The sequence below is a fragment of the Lagopus leucura genome, unplaced genomic scaffold, assembly GCF_019238085.1.
Source record: "Lagopus leucura isolate 7727_CA_CO unplaced genomic scaffold, USGS_WTPT01 Super-Scaffold_100022, whole genome shotgun sequence".
NCBI classification, from domain to species: Eukaryota; Metazoa; Chordata; class Aves; order Galliformes; family Phasianidae; genus Lagopus; species Lagopus leucura.
The window spans coordinates 3298053-3321850 of NW_024962275.1; the positions used below are offsets into that span (position 1 = coordinate 3298053).

The following is a 23798-nucleotide window of genomic DNA, read 5'->3' on the forward strand; positions in this document are numbered from 1 at the left end:
AAAGGAGCGGAGGCGGCAACGCACCGCCCTCCCCCCGGCCCGGCTGGGGCTCCCGCAGACAAAGGGGCGGGGGGGGGCGGTCCGGGAGCTCCTCCCGTCGGGGCGGGGGCTGCGGGGCTGTGCGGGGGGAGCAGCAAACTGCCACCCGGTACGGCGGCGGTCCGAGCCGTGCTGTGTGCAGGTGGGGCCCCGCAACTTTCCTCGGGGCGGTGCCTGCGGGGGGGTTGGGGGCAGGACGCAACTTAGGCGGCGGCGGCGGGCCCTTTGTCCGCGGGGCGATGCGGTGCGGCTGAGCGCGGCAGTGGGGCCGCACAGGGGCAGCCCTTCGCCGGAAAACTCCGCTCCGTCCCCCGCCTCCTCTTCCTCCTCTTTCCTTCTCCTCCTCCTCGGAGGAGCGATGCGATGCTTCCCCGGACAGCGGGCGGCGATGGAGCGGAGCCGTAGCGCGGCGGCTCGGAGCGGAGCAGCCCCTCGCTGAGCGGCGAGGAGGAGGAGGAAGGAGGAAGGCCGAGAGTGGGGCCGCGGCCATGGAGGAGTGGCGGCAGTGCGGGCGGTGGTTGATCGACTGCAAAGTTTTGCCCCCCAACCACCGCGTGGTTTGGCCCTCGGCGGTGGTCTTCGACCTGGCGCAGGCGCTGCGGGACGGGGTGCTGTTGTGCCAACTGCTGCACAACCTTTCTCCCGGCTCCATCGATCTTAAGGACATCAACTTCAGGCCCCAGATGTCCCAGGTAGGAAGGGAGGAGGGAGTCGGGGGGTTCTGTGGGGCTCTTTGTGGTGTTCGTGCAAAAACTTCGTGGCACGCGTGGATGGGGAGGGTTTGTGCCGATGTCTGCATCGCCTCCTCCTCTACCGGACCGCGGGGCTCAGCCTCTGCGGGAAGACCACGGGAACGGGCTGGGAGTGGGGGCTGGGGGTTCCGTCCCCGGGAAAGAAGGAAACTTCTCTCCCGTATTTACATCATCCGGAAACAAAAGCAACTAACAGAGCTGAGGGCTGCGTGATTACTTTCCGGGCTCTTAACGAGCCATTAATTCGGCTTTGATGCGCTGGAGGAGCCGGCGGTCTCCAGTGCTGCCTTGGGAGGAAACTAACCTTGAGAGCAAAAGTTTCCCCAGGAAAATGAAAAATAACAGCCGCGCACATCCCGGTGCCCCGCAGTGCCGTCCCTTCCCGCAGCCCCTTCCCGCACCGGGGCCGGCTGTGGTTCCCATCCGGTTTCCCATTTCTCGCTGCGTTCCCTGCTGTCCCCATCGCTATTCCCGTTTCTCGCCGTCCCCCTGCCCAGCTCCCATCCATGACTCGAAGGTACGGGAACCGTAAAGCTTTAGGATTCCATTCCTTGGAATTGTTTCGAGGTTTTGACTGTTTTGATGGAGACGAACCTCAAACCGGCTCTGGTTGTTTTGGCTTCAGATGCTCCGTTTGCGTTTTTGCACTTCGAGCTGTGTGTGGTATTTGCATGGGAATCGGGAAACGAAATCGATTGCAAACAGCAAACCACGCAGCCTCAATCCCCTGTGCTGAGGATCCTTCGGTGAGCAGGGAGGGGGAATTACCTACTTGCGAGGGCACGTGAGATTCTGCTTATCCAAGTATTTGAAAGCTAATGTATAACGTGATCTTGAGTTGTGCTCTGTGCTGCGCAAGCACGCTGCGGGGCCACAAGCGCCTCTCCCTTGTTGTGCTGGAGTTCTGTGCCAAGGGGAGGTTGCTTCGGGGCTGTCCTGCCCTCTCTCCCAGCAGCACACAGCTGCGTGCGGTTGGGGAGCTGCGTGCCCAAGGACGGCTCACCTGGGAGCTGCTCAGGCCTGATGCTCAGTGTGAATACCACGAAATGATGCCTCTTCCTGGGCTGCAGCAATGCTGGGGGTTTCCCTTTAGTTCTCTGGGCAAACTGAGCAAACTGCCTTCTGTGCAGCTTGTTGTGAGCAAATAGAAGCTGTCCCACTGGAGCTGTGTGGGGAGCTCTGTTAAAACATGCCCTGAATGGCGTGACCTGGGGTTGTTCTTTCAAGGAAATATTGTAGCCCTGTGAACCTAGGTTGGGTTTAATCCTTGCCCTTGGGGAAGTAACATCAGGATTAGGGATGGCAGCGGTGATCTGGGGGAGGTCCCAGCAGCAGTTTAGGAAGGAGCTCCTGCTGGCCTCAGAGCAGCTCCTGCCCCGCAACGGAGGTGGGAGCTCAAAGCCCTGCTGTCCTCCATTGCTTTCTGCCTGCAATACTCCGGTGCTTCGTTGGCTTTAGGGGGAGGGCGGGCTGAGCTGAGCCTGAGGGAGGTGTGGATTTTTGTCAAAGAGCAGTGATGCGTTCAGACACAGGCTGGAATGTGCAAGACAGAGTGTGTTCAAACTTCAGAGGTGGTTTTGGATGCTAAACGTGTGTTCAGGCTGACAGGCTGGGCTGGGTCACCAGCTGCCTGCCTTGTGCAGAGAGTTTCCTTCATTTATGTGAAGTGCCAGGGGATGGAGGCACGTGTGCCAGACTTGAAACACCCAGCAATGCTCTGTCATCTCCTTCTGGGTGAATCAAATGGGGCTGTGCAGGTGCGTAAGGAGAAACAGCTTTTTGCCTGAGGTGAGCACCACTTCAAAGGCCAGAGGTGAAATCCCATCTCAGCAAAGATCCAGACGCTGTCTGTGTTTTCTTTCCTTCCCCCATCCCTGCTGGTTTGGTTCTGTTGCAGCTGGAGTTCGGTTTCAGCTCTGCAGTGGGTGAGGCTGCAGGGGTCCCGCTGTGCTGCAGAGGGGTGGCCTGGTGTCCCCTCCTTGCTGAGCTCCCACTCCATGCTGCTGCAGTTCCTCCCTCCGTGGCACCAGGCTGTGTTCCTTTAACTCATTTATTTGCTAAACCCAAAGAGGCTGTGACCTCAGGCTTGCTTTTTTTACTGCTGGATCCCAGAGGCAGGGTTCCCTGGTGATGCTTGGCAGGACAGGGTGACCCTGTTTGCTTGCCCACTCGAAGTTGCTGAACCTCTATGGAGACATAATGAGCAGGAAGAAGCCTTAAAACCCCACTCTGTTCCGAGAGTTGGCAGATGTGAGGCTGCTGCTGATGAGCCTGGAGTAAAACTTCATTTCTGCTAATTGCTTTTGGTGTGGAGGCTGTTTCTGGAGAGGGTGGGAGTGGGGCTGCAGCGCGTGCCCTCAGCGCTTATTGATCACCACGTCGATTACAGTGATTGGATTTTGGGGGCAATTTAAGCAGTTTTGCCAGCTGGCTGAGAGCAGTGCGAGGCATTTTGATACCTGAATGTGGGTGGGTGCAGCATCCTCCAGCTTGCCCTCCCTGCTCCTACTCAAAGCCATGCCCAGCACCCTGCTGCTCTCCCCATTGCCTGTCATGGTTTGGGGCAGCTGTTCTCTGCCCTGTGCTCTCTTTGTGAGATGGAGAGCTGCGAGCTCGAGATTTCCATCAATAATTAGCTTTGAATCATCACTCGGTTAAGACTCGGGCCAAATACAAATGGAACGACTTTCTGCTTGCATTCAGCATGGTGAGGCTGTTTATTTTATATATGAGGCTGTTCAGGGAAGATTGCAGATTGATTTTTTTTTTTCTTTTTAATTTGCATTCTCCTTGGATAAAACTAATCCTCCATGAGAGGGCCGTGGATGTGGCACTGGGGGACGTGGGCAGTGGGACGGGTTGGGCTTGAGGATTGCAGAGCTCTCGTCCAACCTCAGTGATTCTATCTCCTGGATACTTGAAATTAAGCAACCGCACGTCTGATGGGTGCATCTGTGCACACAGACATCAGCTTGACAGCAATGGTCAGCTCATTAAGGGTTTTTATTTGTTGCATATTGACATCTCTTTGTGGATAATCCATCTCAGTCTGCAGTGCCTTATTAGGGCTCCCGAGACGGAGATGCAGCAAACGTAATTGGCCCCGTGCCTCAGCTGCTGCGTCGTACAGCAGTGCTGTGATGCTGCACACCTGCCTGAGCTGCAAGGCTGCCGGTCCTCTGAGAGATGGGAATAATTTGGGATCAGAGTCCCACTTGCTGGTGATGTAGGCAGTCATTCGCTGTGCCACTGGGAGCAGGTGGTTTGTTCCGAATGCCTCCCCCAGGTACAAGGAAGATGGGAGAGCGCCGGCGTATGTTGTGCAGCAATTACTCAGGAGGCTTTGGGACTTCAGTGCCACTTGGAGGCTTTGTAACTATGATGGCTGTAATTGCTTCAATGAGTCCTGACAGCAGTTAACTTGAATGCAGTGTTACAGGAGCTGGCAGGTGGTTGAGCGCAGTCCGGCTCTGAGGCTGTACCCAGCACCATGGCACAGACAGAGCCAGCCTGGTGTGCTGGGAATGCGTATAGGAGAGCATATGCTTTCCTGCATATAGGAGAGCAGTTCCCCTATAGGACAGTGTATCTGTGCTCCCAGGCGGTGATTTCCTCGGCAGAGGGAGGCTGACCCCTCTCACCTCCTGCTCTCCATCTCTCCACTGCTCTGTAGCAGCTCCAATTTACCCCGCTCAGGTCCCCTTGCTTTTTATTTACTCTCTGCTTCTTGAAGTTGAGTTCTGTTCCAAAAGCAGCTATAAAAAATGGCCTCATTACAGATCACTGTTTACTGTGTCTCACTGACTTCCCGTGTGGATGTGCTGAGCTTTACAAAAGGGGGGGGGGGGGGGAAAAAAGGTGCTCTGTTTTGTAGGGCTGAACTCAGGAGTGCCTTGCAAATAGGAACCCGCTGCAGTTTGCCTTCCCATCTTCCTGTAGCATCACTGGGAGCAAACGTTAGAGAGCACCCTGAAAGCTCGCTGGAGCTGGAGGCAGTGCCCTCTTTCTCTGCTGGCTGAGGTGATGAGGTATGATGTGACCTGAGGCTGAAGGCTCCTGTGTGCTCTGCTGGGGTAGGAGGTGACTGAAGGTGTTGGATGGATCCTGCAGGCAGTGCCAAGGAGCATAAAAAGCAGTGAGGATGTTTTTTTTCCCCCTGTTGAATGATAGATGAGAGTTAAATACCTGCCTTCAATACAGTGCAGGAGCAATCTTGTGAATAGTTGCCTCGAAAAACACAAAGCCCCAAAACTCAGGCTGTTCTGTCACTATTCCATTTGGGACCAAGCTTGGAAGCTGCCCCTTCTCTCAACAGCAGGCTGATGAGCTGCAAGAATTGCTTCATTTCTGCAACCTTGGTGGTGTCCCATTGGGCTGGGGTACCGCCAGGCAACAGACATCGTGGTGCTTGGTTCCTGCAGGAGATAAACTGCTGTTCTGCAGTAGTGATACTGAGCTGCTTGGCTCTGTCTGGTCCCAGTGCTTGAGTGAGAGATTAGGCTGCAGGATTTGAGGCTTTTGCTGGACCAGGCCAGGTGTGCACCAGGGTTACACTGTGCTGAGAGGAATGGCTGTGCAGCCCTGGGAGGCTGAGCATCACCTCCTGGGTTCTGCAGACCCGATGCTTCCTTCTGCTCCTCCGCGGCCAGACGGAGCCGAGCTCTTGGCTGGGACAGAAATGTTGCTTCAGACTGACCCCAGGGCGAATTGTTGATCTGCTGCTTTGTCCATTCTTAAAGAGACAGAGCTCTTTTCTCAGCGCGGCGTTGCAGCCCTCGTGCTGCCGTACTTCTCCACTCAAATTCCTCTGAGCTGAGCCCTCCCGAGGGATTCTCTCAAACTATGCTGATCCCGCAGCTCTGTTTTCATTGTTAGTTATTTATTTTGAGCGTGGACGCACCTTCCTACAGCTGCATGACTGCTTTCTTCCTCCCTCGTGCAGTCTTGGCCCTCAGTTGCATCCTTCACCAGAAACAAGCTGAAAGCACAGCAGTGAGCGCAGCTTCCCTGCTCAGCTCCAACCCTGTGCACCTGTACTCTGCATCCCCAGGATTCTGCTTTATCTGAAGTTGTTTTCCTAAGGAGAAGGAAAGGCTTTCTTCCTGTCTCAGGGCAACTGCTAATAAAAATGAGAGTTTTCACAACTTTCAAACCCACTGTTAATTAAATGACTTTTCCCAGCGTTGCGTTTCCCTATCAAGAACAGGGCAGCCCGGAAAAGCTCTGTTTCTAATAAAAATGACTTTTTACACTTTTTTTTTCTCCCCCCCTTCCCTCCTGTTTTCTTTGGTTGCAGCTCAATGTTGTGTTCCATCCAATGATGCAACCCAAGGAGCGGCTGCGTTTGTCCTCCGCCCTCTGTGAGCTCTGCAAGGGGCCAAGCAGAGCTCTGCCAAAGCAGCCAGCAGAGCACAGAGCTGTGTGTGCAGCAAAGCTTTGCTGCTGCAGCAGTTGCTGTTGGGGTTGGGAGGTGGGGACGAGTTTCATGTAGCTTGAGTTTATCAGTGGCCCTGCAGCTGCTGAGCCCTGTGAGCACGGGCACTTTGTGTGGGTAGCAAGCCTCTCCCTAGAGCTGTGATTTTTTTGCTGTTGGGTGTGGGGCTGTTGAGGAGTTAAGCTGCTGCAGGCACCTTTCCTGTTTCTGGTTACGTTCTATGAATATTCTGCTGATATTCCTCCTGGGGATGTGAATCCAGACCATTTTGGCTGAGTGCAACCTGATGGGTCTCCTCCTTGTTAGCAGGAAGGTTTAGCCGGGGTGTAACCGTTTGGGTTTATCCCTGTGAAGCCCTTAAGATGAGTGAAACATCTGAGCCTTTTCTTTCTTATTTCCTTGTGTCAGAAGGTGTTTGTGCTCTGACAAAATTCTGAATGACTCATCAAGGACACTGGACAAATCTGGGTGCAGATGGGTCGCTTTGCAGATCTGTAGCAGAAGTCACCGCAGAGTGCTGTGTCAGCCACCAAGATTCCTGGGCTGTCTAAAAAGCCCTGCAGAGCACATCTTGCCACATCCTCATTGTCCAGTGTTATTCCCTTCCATGTGATGGCTGGAATGGCTGGAAGCCTTTCCGTCACCAAACAAAGGCTGCAGCCTTCCCACTGTCTTCCTTCCGCCCTTCTGCACGTTGTCGCTTGGGTGGCAGGAGATAACGCAGGATCTGCTCTTGTTGTTTCCTAACTCGGGGGACTGCCCTTTCTGGGCAGCCAGCATCCAGCTGGAAGGTCCTCCTTCGCCTCCTTGGAAAGCCACCAGCCTGACTCATATCCTGACTCGCTCTTTGGGTCTGGCTCATGGGTGTTGTGATGGAGCAGAGCATTGCCTGCGGTAGAGACCCACTTGGAAATCAGCCTTTATTTGCTGTGACACCACTTGACATCTCAGGTTTGAATTTGCCAGGTCTGCCGGACGTTGGGAGCACCTCTGGTTGTGCGGTGCCTTGGATGCCTGTGTCGGGAGCAGCGTGAACCCGTGCTGACAGCTGACCTGGGGCTGAACCTGGTGCAGTGATGCAGATGTTGACAGCTGTGCAGGATGCGATGACAGCGGGGTGGTGTCTGTGGGGTGGGGGGGGTTCACACCTCAGCTCACGCTGCCAGCTCTGCCTTGATCAATGGGGGAGGTGGAAAAGTTCCTCTAGAGGAAATTTGCTCTTTCTCTTCAAGCCCTGTGCTTCAACGCTGGTGGAGGGGGGGGAGTAAATTGGCCTTTTTATAGCATTCATATCTTTTGCTGTGTTTTATGGTAGCTTACTGCTAAATGGAACATCTGGTATTTGAAAGGGAGTGGGCAGGGAGCAGAGCAGACCGAGAAGGGGAGGAGCAGGAGGAGTGATTTGTGTTTGTGCTGCAAACACGGAATTGTCTGTGAAATCTGCTCGACTCCATGTGCATGACAAAAGCATTTGGCCCCATGGGAGGGAGGAAAAAAAATGCCCGAGCCTTGAGCACACATCAGCCTTGCTCTGGGGCTCACAGATGGGGGATGCTGCTCAGTCGCTCTGGGAAACACCGTTGCAGTGCTGTGAGGGTCAGGCAGTGCCCTCACTGAGCATCAGCAGACTGCTTTGATCTGAGACGTGCTTTAGAGACTGGGTTGCTTTCTAGGAAAGGCAGTTTGCTTGTGTTGAGTTTATCAGATACGTGTAGTGTGTGCAGGAGCGACTGCATTCATGGAAGGGTATAGGTTTGCCTTACAGGGTTTCCAAGGCAGGGTTCACCTCTGGCAGAAGCAACATGAGTGGGGAAGATACTTGTGAATGTAGCTGTATGTTTATATTTTGTTATGTGTTTGTGGAGAGCAATTGTGTCTCAAACCCACACACACAGCCTGGTGGTTCCCCAGGACAGGCAATGTGTCTGATACCTGGGGCAGCCTTGTGTGCCTACTGAGAGCCAACGTGCTTTGGGAAGCCCTTGTACACATCAGTGATCTTCCAAGAAAGCTGCTGGTGTGCCTCAGGAGGACAAAAACAAACAACTCTCGTCTTGGAGACCTGTGGGGGAATTGTGACTTTCAACAGCAAATAAAATCTATAGTAAACCCAGGATGTTGCTTTGAGGGGCTTCCCGCTTTGATTTTATAGCCCAGCTTCCACTTCTCTATCCGTGCTGCAGAGCTTTGAGCTGTTCTTTTGGGCTGCCAGGGAGGAGCAGGGCTTTCCTTGCGCACCGTTCTTTGCTTGTTGTGCTCAGCTCTGGCTCCAGTGCTGGCAGCAGGGAGCACCCAGAGGGCTGGATGTGCAGCGAGGCTCCTCCAAGAGGATTTTCCCGTGTTAGGTTGCAGGATGTGAAATGCAAGCATTGCACTGAGGTTTGTGGGGTCACAGCACCGGGTGCCAGGAGGTGCTGCTCCCAGGGGAGCGGTCATGCAGCAAGCTGGCCCTGCTCATCATCCCCATGATTCACCCCATAGCTCTCTGCGTGGGTCATCTCCTAATTGGGAAACCAGTTGGAGGCCCAGCAGCATGCCCTGCATTTGTGCAAATATTCTGTGTAATGCAGATTTTCTGTGTAATACTGTGCATTGCTGTGTAATTAATGGGCTCCATCACCACTGCTTCCCAGCGCTTTGCGTGGCACCTCTGTGCATCATCCAGTCAGCATCTCCCTGCTGGGAACTTGGTCTGAGGGTGGTTAAACATTCCCATCACCTGATAGCAAAGCACGTTTCTTGCAGCATGAGCAGCAACTGCGGTCGAAGGCCGTGAAGGAGGAGAGATGAGGCTGTGATAAGGCTGGGAAAGGCCGCTGGGGTTGTAGGGAGGCTGTGCTCTGCTCTTTGTAAGGTTTTGCAGCCTCATCATGTGTGGGTTCACGTCACAGAGCTTTGTCCGCACTGGGGAACGCCTCGATGCTTTTCTTATGAGTGACAAAGGTTAGAGGTGGTTCTCCTTGTCTGGGCAGCCTGATAATCTTGTAAGGCATTATGAGGAAGCTTTAATGGAGCTGCAGTGTCTGCTTGAGAGGGTTTTCCTTAGCCAGGTTGTCACAATAAGCATTTCTAATTAGACAGATTTAATTCCAGATCTTTGTGCTCCCCCACCCCCGCTTTCCCTCTTTAATTATGTTTGCTAACGTGTTTAACAGCTTTCCCTTCAGAAAAGAACAATTTATGCAAAGGTCATAAACAGATTCTGGCACTAATTACTCCAGGAGTTGCACGGGGGAAATCAACTCCGTGGGGAAGGCTAAACCTTTCTGGGCTACAGTGGAAGGGATTTCATCTGCACGTGCCCAAAGCTGGGCACCCACTCAACAGGTCAATCCATCCATGTTTGGGCCCAAGTTGTAAAGCTGATTTCTTTCAGTTTGGGGCCAAATTGATGAATGGCATTGCGTCCATCCGTGGTGACATCTGTGGGTGTTCCTGCTGGTGGGTTTTTGGTTCTGATCCGTTGTTGGTGTTTGGTGGAGGAGTGGGATGGATGTGAGCTCCTCCCCATCACAGCTGCTCACTGCCCAGCCTGGCTGCTGGGCTGGGTTAATGGGTTTTGTCACCTCTGCATTTTGGAGCAGCTGCAACATCTGTTCCGAGTGATAATAAAGCAGTGTTGAGGGGAAATTAGCATACAGCTGCCAGGGTGGGAGAGAATCTCTATAGGAAAAAAAAAAAACGGAATTTCTTGATGGAAGATGATGCCTCATTGCATTTTCATGTTTCCTGGTGGTTTTGGCAGCATGAGCAGAATCTGCTCCTTTGCAGTGGAGAAGGACAATGCCACAATATGGGCTTCTGATGGAAATTCTAAATTGAAGTGCCCCATGTTCTGGTGCTTCAGCCAAAACCTGGAGTCCTTCTGGCTCCTCTGAAGCTCCTATGGTGCCATGTCTCTTGGTGCTGCTCTTTGCCAATAACTTTGCATTGAGGACTGGCTCCATGCTGGCCATTAAACCCCATTTCTGTGGCTTTATTTCCCTGGTGTATTTCCAGAAGACTCGGACCCTGAAGTTCTGTGATGCGAGGATTTAATTCTTCCTTAAGGGAAGGCAGACAAACAGGCGTTGCCATCTCTGCTTTGGGGAAATGCGTAGAAACGCAACTCAAGTGCTCTCTGCAGTCTTGTAAACTTGAAAGCAAAGTTAAAATAAGCAAGGTTTAAAATGTATAAAGCGGAATATTGGCAAACAACAAGCGGGTGGTGTCCTGCATCCCCCCCTTCCTTGTGAGATAACTTAAAGGGTGGAGGTGGGGGGCTGCCTTCAGCATGGGGATCCACCAAAATAAAGCTGAAGGAGCGAACGGCATTATTGCTTAGGAGGAAAGCTGTGCTGTGCCAAGTGGGAAAGGAGGAACTGCTCGAATCCACCTCGATTTCTTCCCAGGCAGTTCTCCTAATGACAGTGCAGGCTGTGAAGATCCCTGAAGATAAAGATGAGGTACTGGGTAGTGTTGTTGCTCTGTACAAACCTGTCATACAGCCGCTCAGCACTGTTATTTGTACGGCTCCACTAGTGCCATGCAGGAGGAGCTCCCTGCAGGTGCCTCTGCACAAAGGGGTGTTTAACTTGTCTTTGTGCTGGAGGTAACATTAATCACTGCTTGGGTTTGTCTCTGTCAGAGCATCGGGCTTTGTTGCTCTGGAGAATACACGTGGAGCTGCTTCTTGCTTGCAGCACTTTGTTAGGGCTGTGTGAGCCCTGCTTGGTGCTGTGAGCATCCTCTCAGTGGCTCCGTTCTGGGCTCTGAGTTCTGCTGAAGTCCTTATAGTGCCCTCAGACTCGGGTAGGGAGGATGTAGGGGATGTGTACGTCCTTTATTTTTCTCCTTGGGTCCTCTGGCTGTTGTGGTTCCGCTTTTCCTGCTGTGAATGGCAGCTTTCCTTTGCCAATTTTCTTCCCCTCCTGCCTGTAAATAAAAGCAGAAACAGCAATAGGAAGGACTTGGTTCTGCCAGATGGTTGCAAGGACTCTAAAAAAGAGCAGGCGATTACAGATGTCGCTGTTTGCTTGTAGTGTTTGGGATCTGCAGGCTGTGTAGGGTGGTCCATTTGGGTCCAAAAATAAAAGTCCCAAAGCAGAAGATGGAAGGGCTCTGTGAAGGCCCTTCTGTTCCTGGGAAAGCTAAAACTGCATTTGCCTCTGAGGGCTTGCTTCCCCTCCGTGAGGCCCGCAGGTCTCCATCAACCAGATGCTGCTCACTCCCTGAGTCCTGAGGGGGGGGAATAATCTTCATAGTGCTAGTTTTCTTTATTAGTAAAGGGTTGCGTTTTGCTTCTTGAATGCAGCCAGAAGCCATGATGACTTTGTGTGGAATGTTCTTTATTCTCCCCTCCCTAAAAGACATCAGCAGTCGGAGAGCCGCTCCTCTCTGGAGCTCAAGGAAGTGCTGCTTTGAATAAGAGCTTTTTGCTTTGGAAGCTGCACCTCAGAGAGATGCTTTATTTCCCCTGGTGTTTATGGCCATGTAAAATACTCTGTAGTCTCCAATTCTGCAAAGTCTCAATTGCGGTGTGCGGAGGAGCGATTTATTCCTAACAGCTCAGCCTAATGTGTGCTGTAGTGATTTTAACAGGAGCTGGACCCGTCTTAATGTTTGCTGCAGAAAATCTAAAAAGCATCTCGTTGGCTGCTCAGCACTCCTAATGACTTCTGCTCGGGGTTGTGCAGAGCTCAGTGTGTTTTATCATAAAATCATAGAATGGCCTGGGTTGGAAAGGAGCACAATGCTCGTCCAGTTCCAACCCCCTGCTGTGTGCAGGTCACCAACCAGCAGCCCAGGCTGCCCAGAGCCACATCCAGCCTGGCTTTGAATGCCTGCAGGGATGGGGCATCCACAGCCTCCTTGGGCAACCTGTGCCAGTGCCTCACACAAATCAGTACACTTGTTCTTGTGCTGTGCAAAAGGAGGGTTTGGAGGTGAAGTGTGTACAGGGTGAGGCCGGTGTCGCAGCTCAGTGTGCAGCCAATTTGGAAGGAAATGGTGACATCTTCTGCATGAGCACAGCCCCTGAGCAGCACATCCCTTCTGCTGTAACGTTTGCTCTGCCTATGCACGGTCTGGTTGAGTTCTCAGTGTGTTGATGGAAGCAGTTGCTAAGAGGATTAATTTAAAGCAGAAGATAACTTTTCATTAGTTGTATGCAGCCTAAATAGTGGAAATGAGTTCATATTGGGTGGCTCCAGGAAAATAGCAGAGGGTTGCTGTCCAAAATGGACAAGCAGGCTGCATTTAACGGCATGGTGACACTTAGCCACGTCAATAAAGTAACTTTAATTTGCAGGTCACTGGGCTTTTTGTATTCTTTTAGGGCCACTGCCTATCCAGATGTATCGACCCGCTCCCATTTGAAGCTCTGAGCGTTGTCCTTCTGCGTCCTGCCCATTTCCAGTGCTGTGAAGTGGGGTGGATGGCTCTGGGAGGAGCGAGGGTTAATGGCTGTGCCGGGCTCAGATGCTGCTCCCCACTTCCCTGCCCCTTCTGCTGAAGCATTAGCGGTCCGGCCCAACAAGTCCCCAGGGTCTCATCTCCCTTCTCCACTCGTACCAAATTAATTAGACCAGCACAGCAAAACGAACCCATCCCTAACGCACTCCGCTCTGCAGATGCAATTACGCCCTTCTACAGAGTTTATTTTAGATATTCCAATTAGGAGAGTAAGCTGTGCTCGTGTGGGCTGTCTGCTGTAACTGTTGCTGTCTGGCTGGTAAATACATCATTAAATTCTGCTTTCAGGGGAAATGCTTGTCCTAGTGGAGCACCTGCGTGTGAGTGCACCAGGTCCATGCAGGGATGGGGAGAGGAGGCTTCTGAGCATAGCTGGCTCTTCACAGCTCACAAATTCCAGTTAACTTTTTTTCTTTCTTTTCTTAAATGAGTGTAAATTGAAGCATCCCAAGTGTCTGCTTTTCTACTGAAATATTTAAACAGTTTCTTTGTGGTAGGCTACCATACATCTTTGATAGCACGGGTTGTCACAGTATCAGTGGGTTTGGGAAAGACCACCAGGATCACCTAGTCTGAGCATCCACCCACCCCACCATACCCAATGGAGGACTCCCCTTGTGTGCTAAGTCAAAGCTTTAAGCTGCGTGGCCAAAAGCATTGGAGACTTTAAGCAAGAAGGGCAGAGCTCTGGGCAGCCTGGTCTTCTCATGGTTGGCAACCCTGCACATAGCAGGGGGGTTGAAACTAGAAATCATTGTGATCCTTTTCAATCCAGGCCATTCTATGAACTTCACCTCTCCCAGGTGTTTCCACCTAGGATAAATATCAGGGCAGGGCATTTGCTGGGCTGATTGCAAGGTGCTGGATTTCTGCAACTTTCAGATCCCTTTTTTTAAACGTAGGTGAGGTTTCTAAACCCACCTCTAGCCTTGTTGATGCCAGCACTGAATACTGTTGTGCTGATGCGGCAGAGAGGCAAGTGTTACAGGCTGGAAAGAGCAAGACAGGTATCGGATGAGAAAGTGGTGTTGATCTTGTTGTATCCCCAGTGTATTAATATAATGAACAACAGAAATATCTAGAGCCTTATTTCCCATAATCTGTGGGCTCTGTTCTCATTGCCGGTTCTTTCAAGCCAGGCATCAACTTTTTTTCAGCAGCTTTACCGATGGTTTACCTTCTGTTTTCATCACACACGGAGCACATTGGGTTGGGCACAAAGCTCCCCACTGTTTCCTTCGTTTTAGGACTCCCCCGGATGAAAGGTCATGGATGGGGATGTGCCCAGCTCCATGCCTGGAGCATGTGCTGTGATGGCTGGCGCTCGATACAAACACTCCTTTGAAACCTTCAGCGCTCAGTCACTGCATGAAGATGCCTTCAGTTCGTTTTGGCACTGAATCGTTTCACGCTTTGGGGAAACTTCACAGCGCAGCATTAATTTTGGCCGGAGTCTCTCGTTAAATCCCACTTTGCAAAAATAACTGGAAATGGAAAGTGATTGCTCTGTCTCTTTTTTTTTTCTTTTTAGTAGTGTGTTTTCTTCCCGTGGTGCAAACGGGGGTAACTGAGAAGCTGTAATGCTGGGCTTCAGTGGCGCTTGTCCTCTCCTTGCCTGGAAAAAGCCTCGTGCAAGTGATCAGTGTGGGGTCAAATCACAGCTATGGCATCTCTGAGTCCTTGGGTTTGGTGGATTTAGGGGCCTTTAGCTTAGCTCAGAGTAGTTAAACTTCAAACCTTTCACTCTTGCAATGAAAAGCAAAATAAAAAAAACAGGACAGACACAGTAGAGTGTCCAAATTCATTGGGATAGCAGTGCACAAAGCCCGGCTTCTTAAATAAGAACCTCCACAACCCATCATCACAGCGATGGCAGTGGGCTCCCCATCCTTCACCTGGTTGAAGTTCATCTTAATTTGTACCTCACATATGTATCAAATGGGATTTTTAACCTTCAGCTTTCCCATCTGGGCCTCCCAAGCTTTATGAGACTTACCGTTGCTATTCGGTTAATTAATTTCCTTGCAGTGTTGAGGGGTGAGGAACTGATACCCTGAATGCAAATCACAAAGTGCGCTTTGTGCACTAAGAGAAACAGTGCTAACGCCTGCATTTGTGGATGGTTTTCCTTTCCCTCATATAGAGAAATGCATTTGGAGCCATGAGGAGAGAGCCAAGTAGGATTTGGAGGCTGAATCGCAAGCCTGCTCAAATTGAAGACTCATGGAAGGCTTCTACTGATGCCTGGGCAGTTCTGAGAACTGAGCTGTGTTTTAAGACTTGGAACTCTTCTTTTGAATGTTGAATGTTTTCTGACCCTCTCTGCAGGGAGGAGGAGCTGAAATGCAGGGCCTTCATCCCAGCTGGTCGCTCTCCTTTCCCACTGTCCCTTCACACTGTGAAATGGGCACTTTGTCAGCAGCTTGCCCTGTTTTAATGGATGTGGCCAAAGGACACGTGGCTATGGTTCCTTATACAGAGGGAGGTGGTGGCAGAGACCTCCGTGAAGGCAAAGCACATTGATTGCATAAGTGCTCCAAGCTACATCTGTCTTGATGTCTGTTGCTTTATAGAAAGCAATTGAGTTGGACAAGCAAAGCTTGCTGTGCTAAATGCGTGCTGCCTGCTCCTGATTTACTTTCTGGTCTTCACAGAAGAGATCCCAATGGGACACACTGTGGCTCTGAGGTGAGGCTGGCATCCCTTGGGTCTCCCCTCTTGTCCTTAAAGATGAGTGTAACGCAGTAGGCTGTGTGTCTGGTGAATGTCCAAAGCAAAAGCTGAGCCACAAGCAAACAGCAGCAGAACGTGTGAAGCCAGAGGTGCTCTGGCTGCTGCGTGCAGCTCCCATGTGCCACCACGATCAGAGAAACATCCAGAGGCCCATTAAAAGCACATTGTGAGCTTAATCTTGCACGGTACAGCCTAATCTCATATGCAGGTCTGCATCAGCCATCTGCAATGTGAAGAGTAGGGCTCTGGTTTTAATTACTTGTTGAAGAAGAAGCTGGGGGATATCTTTCAGCATCATTACCCGGTGTCATTAAGCTCAGTTTTTGGACTGTTTGTTGTCTGCTTCCAATAATGCCATCCCAGTCCCCAGGGTGTCACTTAGGAGCAGTTTCTCACTGAGCCCACTGGCAGAGGGTTGGCAGCCTGATTTTAGCAAGGACACACAGGTAAATGTGGGCTTGGGCAAAGCCCAGCAAGTTGTCTTCTATTCTGCCAGGGCAAACCAGGGCTTCCTGTGCTTCAGCACTGATGTTGATGCTGAACCGTGATCTCTGGATCTTGTCAGGCAGCAGCAAGACTGGACAAATCACGATCCATTAAAGCCTTTCAGCCCCCCAGCATTGCCATCCTGGAGGTACCCAGAACAGCCTTTGCTGCGTATCCAATTTCTAAGATTTCTTGCTGACGCTTGTATTGAAATGACAGGATTTTCCAATTGTTCCATGCCATTATGCCCTCCATCAGCGATTTAAAAGGTAAAAGCTGCAACAAATGCAGGGTTATAAATATTTCTCATGGCTGTGTTCTTGCTTTTCAATCGCACTTTCCCTGTGTGCGCTGTGCTGCTTTGGCTCAGTGGGATGAATTGCGTCGGGAGATGGGTTTGTTCAGCACCTCTGATTCCTGGCAGGTAACCTGGCACTTCTTGCAGGGAGGAAAACAACACATTTGGTTGTAATTTCTGAGGCTTTGTGAAGGGGAAGCAAGTCTAATTGGAAACGGATCACCCCAAATCACGCCTGCGTGGAGAAATGATGCTTGAATAACGCAATGGCAGCTCGTACAAAGCTCTTGCCAGAAAAGTCTGCTGGATGTTGAAAGATTGCATGCCACTGGTCTGATATCAGAGCTTTTGAAATAAGATTTCCTAGGGGGCTTTAAACCAAAAGCGTGCAGCATCTGCAGCGAGACAGATGTGTGCCTCGAGCTGGGAGCAGGCCTGCCCCAAATGGCTGCACCGTCAGCTGAGGGTGGGCCAAGATAGCAGTGGGCACATAGGATTGGGCTCAGATGGAACTCATAAAGTTGATACAAAGGTCTTGAATTCAATGTGCAGATTTGGTTATTATTTCACGGTAGTCCGCATAGCAGAAACGATGTTGCAGTCAGGTATTACAGGCATCTAACGCAGCTCCTACCCCACGGTATGTTTCTAAAGTCAAAGCTTCTCTATTCAGCATCTTGGTTTTAAACAGAATAAAGGTTTTCTGCGTGTTTTATGAGCCAGCCCAGACTCGCAGCTCCTGCCCGGGGTTCCCTCTCACAGCTCTGGCCCCAGTGCTTGACGTGACAAGGGCTGATTTCCCCACTTGGCTGCCGTTGCTCCTCTCAGGGCATAGCAGAGCTGTTCTCATCTCTGTCCTGTCAAGAGTTCATCACGGCCCAATTCCTCACCCATCCCAAAGAGCAGAAAAACAATGACTGCTTGGAAAGTTCTGTGTAAGCATATCATTCTGGTGTAACCCTATATACAGTTACGTAATTACCCGTTTTCTTTAACAGCAGCTGGATTCTGCGTTACAATTTGATTGTCACGGTTGGGACAAGCCCTGTCCTAAAGCTGCTGGCCAGAATGTTTTGAATTTTCTTTGCTGCAAGCTCAGTGCGTGGGAAGGAGTCTGATTTCTTGATCAGCTACAATAATATATATATATATATATATTTTTACCTATGGTTGTGTTTCATGCATGATGAAGCATGAGCCCTGGTGAGGCAAATGCGAGCTTAGTTCTTCATGTCAAGAGCAAAAAGCCGAATGATTCCTGTTTACTCCTGGAACTGACCTCCCTGATGGAGCTGTGCCTCTTCCAGCAAGAGGAGAAATGAGCTGGGCTTAATGAGTGCAGCAGGGGACTCTGCTAAGGGTGACAGACATGGGCAGATGGAGCAGTGCCTCCGAGCCCCTGCAGCCTCAGACCTTGTGTCTCGCTCAGTCCAAGCCAGGATTTGGCAGTGTGCTGCTAATGTGCCTCAGAGGCAGCCCAGTGCTGCTCTTGTGTGGGAGAGGCTGAAAGAAGCCTTTTTGTGTTTGGTCTCTAAGGGCTGTGGATAAGGATGCAGGTCTGTCCCAGTCCACGAAGGCATAGCGCGCTGCTGCTGTCCAGGCTGGTCCTGCCATGCAGCACAAAAGCAGCCAGGGAGGAGTTTTCATGGACCAAGTGCTGATTTGGGATAACCCAAGGGCATTTGTCAGCCCAGGTTTTTCCAGGATGAGTAGGGATGCAAATCCTCTTCTATTTAGCAAACAGTGCTGCTTCCTCACTTTCCTAACACTAAGAATGTGGCAGGTTCCTCAAAGCTGTGCTGTCCTTCACCCAGAATTTCCCTCTCTCAGAGCTGGTGAAGACTTACACCTTCAGAAAGGATCAGGCCCATCTTCTTTTCCCAGAGCTTGTGCTTATTCCTTTGCAAATTTCTTCCTTAAAGACACCCTACAAGATCCATCTCTGGAGTATAATCAGCATGGAGAACTGAAGTAAGGTTTTCCAAATCCTCAGTGCCAAGGTTTCAGCGTGGTGGGTTTGCACCCTGGCTGCTCTTGTTGCATTTGATGGGTTTTGGCAGCCCTGGGGTTGTGTGGGCTGAGAAAGGCAGATGTGCAACCACCTCTGATAGAAAGGCTGGAGCAGTTGGGTGAAGCCTTTCCCTTCCCTCTGCTATGCTGGCTTTCCCCTTGGGACCTTTGCCTGCAGACCCGGGAGGACTTCACAAAGAGGGGAAATGCTGTCCCCGGCTGCGGCCAGCTGCTTTCTTTGGGAAGTCACAGCTTCCTTCCGCCCATTTACAGCCCCTGTGCATCGCAGTGGCAGCGCGGCTCTGCCGGCTCCCTGGCATGCTCACAGCAAACCTTCCTGGCCCTGCTGCCAGGGATGGCTCAGCTTCCCTCCAAGCTCAGGGAAGGTCATGGATGCCGTCAGAACGTGGCCCCTTAGGATGTAAAGATTGTGTTTTCATTCCCTTACCCTAAACCACAAGGCATTACCCCGTTCCCTCCTCCAGCCCTGCGTTGTCATCTTGGGTTCATCAGACACCTGATGGGGGTTTTGTTCTGGATATTGCTCACTTTTCTCTGAAGGAACACGTGTAGTGGGTGAAGTGAGCTTGCTGGCTCAGCCTGCAGCAGCCCCTGAGGGTTTGGGGTCAGCAGAGCCCCCATAGGATGCAACAGGTTGGGCTTCTGCAGCTCTTACAGCGCTGGCTGGGCCTACAGGGGGACTTTCCCCTGTGTTTTCTCTATGTGCACGTCAGTGCATTTCTTCTGCACCTCTGAGTAATGTGGATTTAATCATTTGATGCTACGCTGCATCTCTCATTCTTCCCACGTCCTCAGAACATCAGCCACCTCGGCGGTGCTTGCCCTCAGTCCCTCCTTGTTTCAGTAATTGATGCTTTGTGGGGAACCCAGGGGCTTTGCTTAATGTTCCTGCCGACTCTGGCTCAGGAATGACTTCCAACAGTACTTGTGTCTGTAACTGAGCTTTGTGACTTGGGTGAATTTAATAGGTTACTCTGGGACCTCCCACTATTGCTTTTTGTTTGTTTGTCTTAAATTGATTTTACAACGTTCTGCATATTTGGGCATCCAATACAGAACCTCTGTATTGTTCTCTGAGAGACCTGCCTGGAAGCCCACACGTTGTGAACAGCAGCAGTTCCCACAGCTGCCCAGAGCTCTCTGCTCACCATACCTGTGCAGGAGCAAGGAGAGCAGCAGGCACAAAGCAGGGCAAGGGCTGTACCAGGTTCCTCCTGCTCAAAGCAGGAGCTGCTAATGATTGTGTGCTGTCCCTGGAGGATGAGACTTCAGTGACATCTTGAGAGCTGATGCTCCTTGCTGGGAAGCACCTTGGCTTGCTTCTGCTCTTCCCAGTGACCAGTAATTGTTGTTTGCTAGAGGAGATGATTGCTACCCCTCAGGTGCTCTCCTAGGGTTAATAAGGGCTTGTGGGTGGTGGTGAGGAGACAAGCTGTGGTGAAGGTCAGTGCTTATCGGTGTTTCGGTCTCGTTAATCAGTCTTGCTAAGTGGAATTTGCCCAGTCTGTGAGGCTCTGAAATGGGGAGAAATAATAGCACTAAATTGTTTGAAAAATAATTTTGTTCTCCACTTCTCAGTAGATAAATCTGCTGTCCAACAACCTGAAATTTAATCTGTCCATCTAAAGTAATTGATGAGCTGCGACTTGAATCCAAATGTGAATGGGAGGGGAGATTTTCTGCAGAGATGCTTTTGTATCACTTCTGCAGCTGCTGCTTTCTGCTAGAGACAATGGGATGGGGCAGGGGAGCACCAGAGCTGCAGAAGGTGCAGGGCTGCTGTTTGGAGCGGGACATGAGCTTCCATTGTGCTTGTGGCTTTAATTACTGCTCCCAAAATTCACTGGTAAAGCCTTGATGTGGGGGAGAGCTAGACCAGACAGAGATATTTGGAGAGATAAGGAGGTAAAGGTCATAGTTTAACGAGCGGTGGTCAATGCAGGGTTCTGGTAGCTCCAGCCCTGTGGATCCTGATGGGCACTTGGATGCTCCTAGACTTTCTCACTGCTCCTGACTTTGAAACAAGCAAAGGGAGTGTCAAGAGTTCTGTGCTTCAGCTGGATGCAGGCCTGCTTGTGCAAGCACCTGCATGGCTCTTATCTGGGCTTCGTCACTCTTGTTGCCTCTCCAAGTGTTAAAGCAGCACACGGGGAACTCAGCGTGACTCGAAGTCAGCCCTTTGTTTTCTTAAGAGGTTTAGACTGCTGTGTACCTGTTTCACCACTGATGATTGCAAATTCCATATTTTCTCAATGAGAGCTTTTTTCCTTTCCCGTTTGTGACGGCCGTGATAAGCAGATGCTCACAGCTTCCCCATTGAGGGCTTTCTTTTCGCCTGGTGTGTTTGGGCTGTGTTGGAAGTCAGATAAGAGGAAATCTGACATCACAGTCAGGAAGTGCTAAAGAAAGTCGCTTTCGTCATTCGTCATAGGTTATCTACAATGGTGAAGCTGCAGCATTCCTTGCATGCTGCAGGGCCCATTTAAAGCCCACGGCTTTGGACCAGGTTCAGCAGCGTGGCTCTGTGCCACCCGGAGTTATTGTACGTGGCTGCAGAGCACTAACCCAGCCCTGCAATCACTGCTTCCCAAAGAGACCAGCTCTGAAAAGCTGTGAGCTTTCACATCCCACACCAACAAACCACCTGCCCCACTTTTTCCTTTCCCTAAAATTCTATCATTCGGTTTCTCTCAGGGATCCCAAGCCTTTCACTAGGTTTGCACCAGCCTGAATGTAGGAATTGGGGTCTGCTGATGAGCATTTTCCAAATCCCACCCTGGGCTGTTTGGTTGCTGAGCAGACACTGCAGCATTCACAGGCTTCAACCCAGAAGCTGCTGAGGAACTTCTATGCGCAGGGCTGCTGTCATGCCATGATGTGATGCTGAGATTGCACTCGCTGAGTTTCTGCAGGGCTGGTGGCAGTTTGTTTACCTCTCTGCAATGCAGCGCACTGAAAAATAAGCAAATCTGTTCTGAAACTTGGCAGTGCAGGTGTTGGGGCCCTTCTGCAGCCAGCATGGCTCAGGGGCTGTGGTCGCTGCTCATTACCCACCCCAGCAGCTATTCAGGGCATTCTGTTTCTCCAGATGTTTCTTGCTCCCATTGCTGGGCCTTTGCAGCGTGTCTTTAAACAGATGATGGGGCTCTTCCGTGATGCCTGTCATCCCTTCCTCGATGCTTGTCACTGTGTGAGCTCGGTGGCTGGCTGTGTGCACATGGTGTCTTTCTCCTGCTAACTCAGCAGCTGGTGGCCTGATGGCTCCCAGGTTGGAATTGGGTGAGCAAAGACACTTGGACACAGCCTGTGTTGGAAAAAGTATTTGGTTCTGTCCTTCCTTAGCAGGGACAAACCAGGGTTGGGAGCCCTGCCATGGTGTGCTCGCATGCTGTTGGAAATGGTCAGGATGAGGCATTTCATTGCCTTGGGCATGCAGTCTCTGAGATCTCAGAAAGGAGGCGGTGTGAAGCTGGAGCTTTTCATGGAATCAAAAATGCATTATGTGGAAGGTTCAGGATCTAGCATCCTCCACCTCCAGCTCAGCTGAATACCAATGCTGTGCAAGTCTATCTGAAGTGAGCCCTTCAGCCATCCCTTCTCCCCAAGCCCTGGGACCTGCAGGGGTGCTCTGCTGAGAAATGCCCCTTGCTGTGTGCAGTTGTGGCTGTAACCTGTGCCAGTCACGTTCAGAACTGGAGGCTGAGAAGGATTTAAAATAAACACGTGCTTTGAAATCTGAAATCAATGGTGCTGCCATGTGAGAGCAGCCATAGGCCTGCTGCAAGCAACCGGCGTGCACAGGATGTGAATTCCTGCAGGCACCCAAAAGACAAAGTTGTTTCATAACCCGTATCAGCAAGAAGTTGTAAAGCGGTTCCAAAAACCCTTTCTGTCTAGACAGGTTATATTTACGGCAGCATTTATGTGAAATAGAGGAATGCCCCAGAAAAACAGAATTGTTTTCAGTTTCTGCCTCTGGTGCTTGTTTGTCTAATGAGAGCACTGATGTGATGGCTGTGCCCGGTGCTGGGAGCTCAGCTTCACGTGGAGGGGCTGAAGGGGAGGAAAGGCGATGGAGTGTGGGTGAATCCATGTGTTGGGAATGAGGTGGTCCTGCAAATCCATCAGCACCGACCTGAAGCATCATCCTAACGGCAGTGATGCTGACGTGCTGCAGTTGTGCTTACAGATGTAGTGAGTACAACTTGTGCAGGGAGCTGCCAGCAGGAGTGTGTTGGAAATGGTTAAAAGCTCAGCATTGGGCTTCTGTAGCCCCTCAGCTGTAATTTATATTTGGGTTAAGGCTTGAAAGGGAAACATTCTAGCTTGAGCTTTCCAGCCTTTCCGCAGTGTTACCTTATGTTTGAACTGTGAAAGTTGTTTTTCAAAAGGGTGTTTGTTTCTGCTGTGCAGCTGAGAACACAGAAGTCCTATCAGGGCACCAGGAGCCCGACTTCTCCAGGAACAACAAATAAACCAACGCAAGTGTTTTTCAGTGCAAGTCCCCAAGTTCCTATTAACTTGTCTCACACATGAATTTAGCTGGGGGAAATCTCCATTCAAATCTGTGCCCGTCTCGCTTATTTTTTTTTTCTTCTCCCTTTTATATTTTCCTTTCTCTCAGTTCCTCTGCTTGAAGAACATCCGAACCTTCCTAAAAGTGTGTCACGACAAGTTTGGGTTAAGAACCAGCGATCTGTTCGACCCCTTCGACCTGTTTGATGTGCGGGACTTTGGCAAGGTAAGAGCACAGCGCCTGGGGGATGCGAGGGCTCAGTGCTGCTGCAGCTCTGCAGGTTTGTGCCATGCTGTCGTGAATGTGGGAAGGCTTTGTGATTTTTTTTCTGAGCAAATTCTGTGCCTTAACCCATGCATCTGGCTTGCAGTAGCTTGAATATTTGGGGGCTGATTCTGCTGTGTATTAGTGAATTAGGGGAGCAAGCAGTTGAGCTTTGTTCAGGTTGCAGAGCCTCTGGGATCAGGCTGTAAGTCCATGGGAGATGGCTTTTTTGGGGGGGGATGTGCTTCAGGGTTTTCCCCAGGTGTGTGTGTGCAAATCATGCACTGTCCACCCCAGCTGCTGCTTCTACCACGAGCACAACAGCCGTACCGAAATCACTGTCAGCTCTGCGATGGGGCGCAGGAAGTTTCTGAAGTGGTCAGAAAGTTTCACGCCAAGGCAAAATTAGCAGCAAAGTGAAAAATGCATGTGGAGGGTTCCCCCCCTCACTACCCCCATTGGGTGCTGGCTCTGTTGGTGCTTTGTCACCCAGACAGGGGGGGACTGAGCGCATCCTGGTGTTGTGCTGCAGCTGATGGGCAGCACTGAGTGCTGTAGGAGCCCCAGCTGTGAGGGAGGAACATCCTACGTGGTTCTGATAAGAGCCTGTTGTTCTGCTCCCTTTGGTTCTGACATGTAAGGCATCAGGAGTGCACTGTTACTCTGATGGATTTGGAGCTCAGGGAAGCTATTACATGGGACAACTGCTATATTCTGCAGTGGAAAAGGTGTGAAAAGATTTATTAAAGCTCTCTCTCTATTGTTTTACCTCCCTGTAGCTGCCAGGCATAA

At 51.0% G+C, this 23798-nt stretch overlaps 1 protein-coding gene across 3 annotated transcripts in view; it reads left to right on the plus strand.

The window, feature by feature from the left end:
- The first annotated feature begins 263 nt into the window (after positions 1-263).
- The window catches only part of VAV2 (vav guanine nucleotide exchange factor 2), a 99673-nt gene continuing 76138 nt past the window's right edge, over positions 264-23798 (plus strand). For 2 of the 3 annotated variants that reach the window (XM_042878787.1, XM_042878789.1), the window contains exons 1-2: positions 264-731; positions 22851-22967. In XM_042878787.1, the coding sequence (XP_042734721.1) occupies positions 528-731; positions 22851-22967 (321 nt within the window). In that variant the 5' untranslated portion in view covers positions 264-527. The remainder of the gene's footprint in view (positions 732-22850; positions 22968-23798) is intronic. The other variant, XM_042878788.1, reaches the window with a different exon arrangement.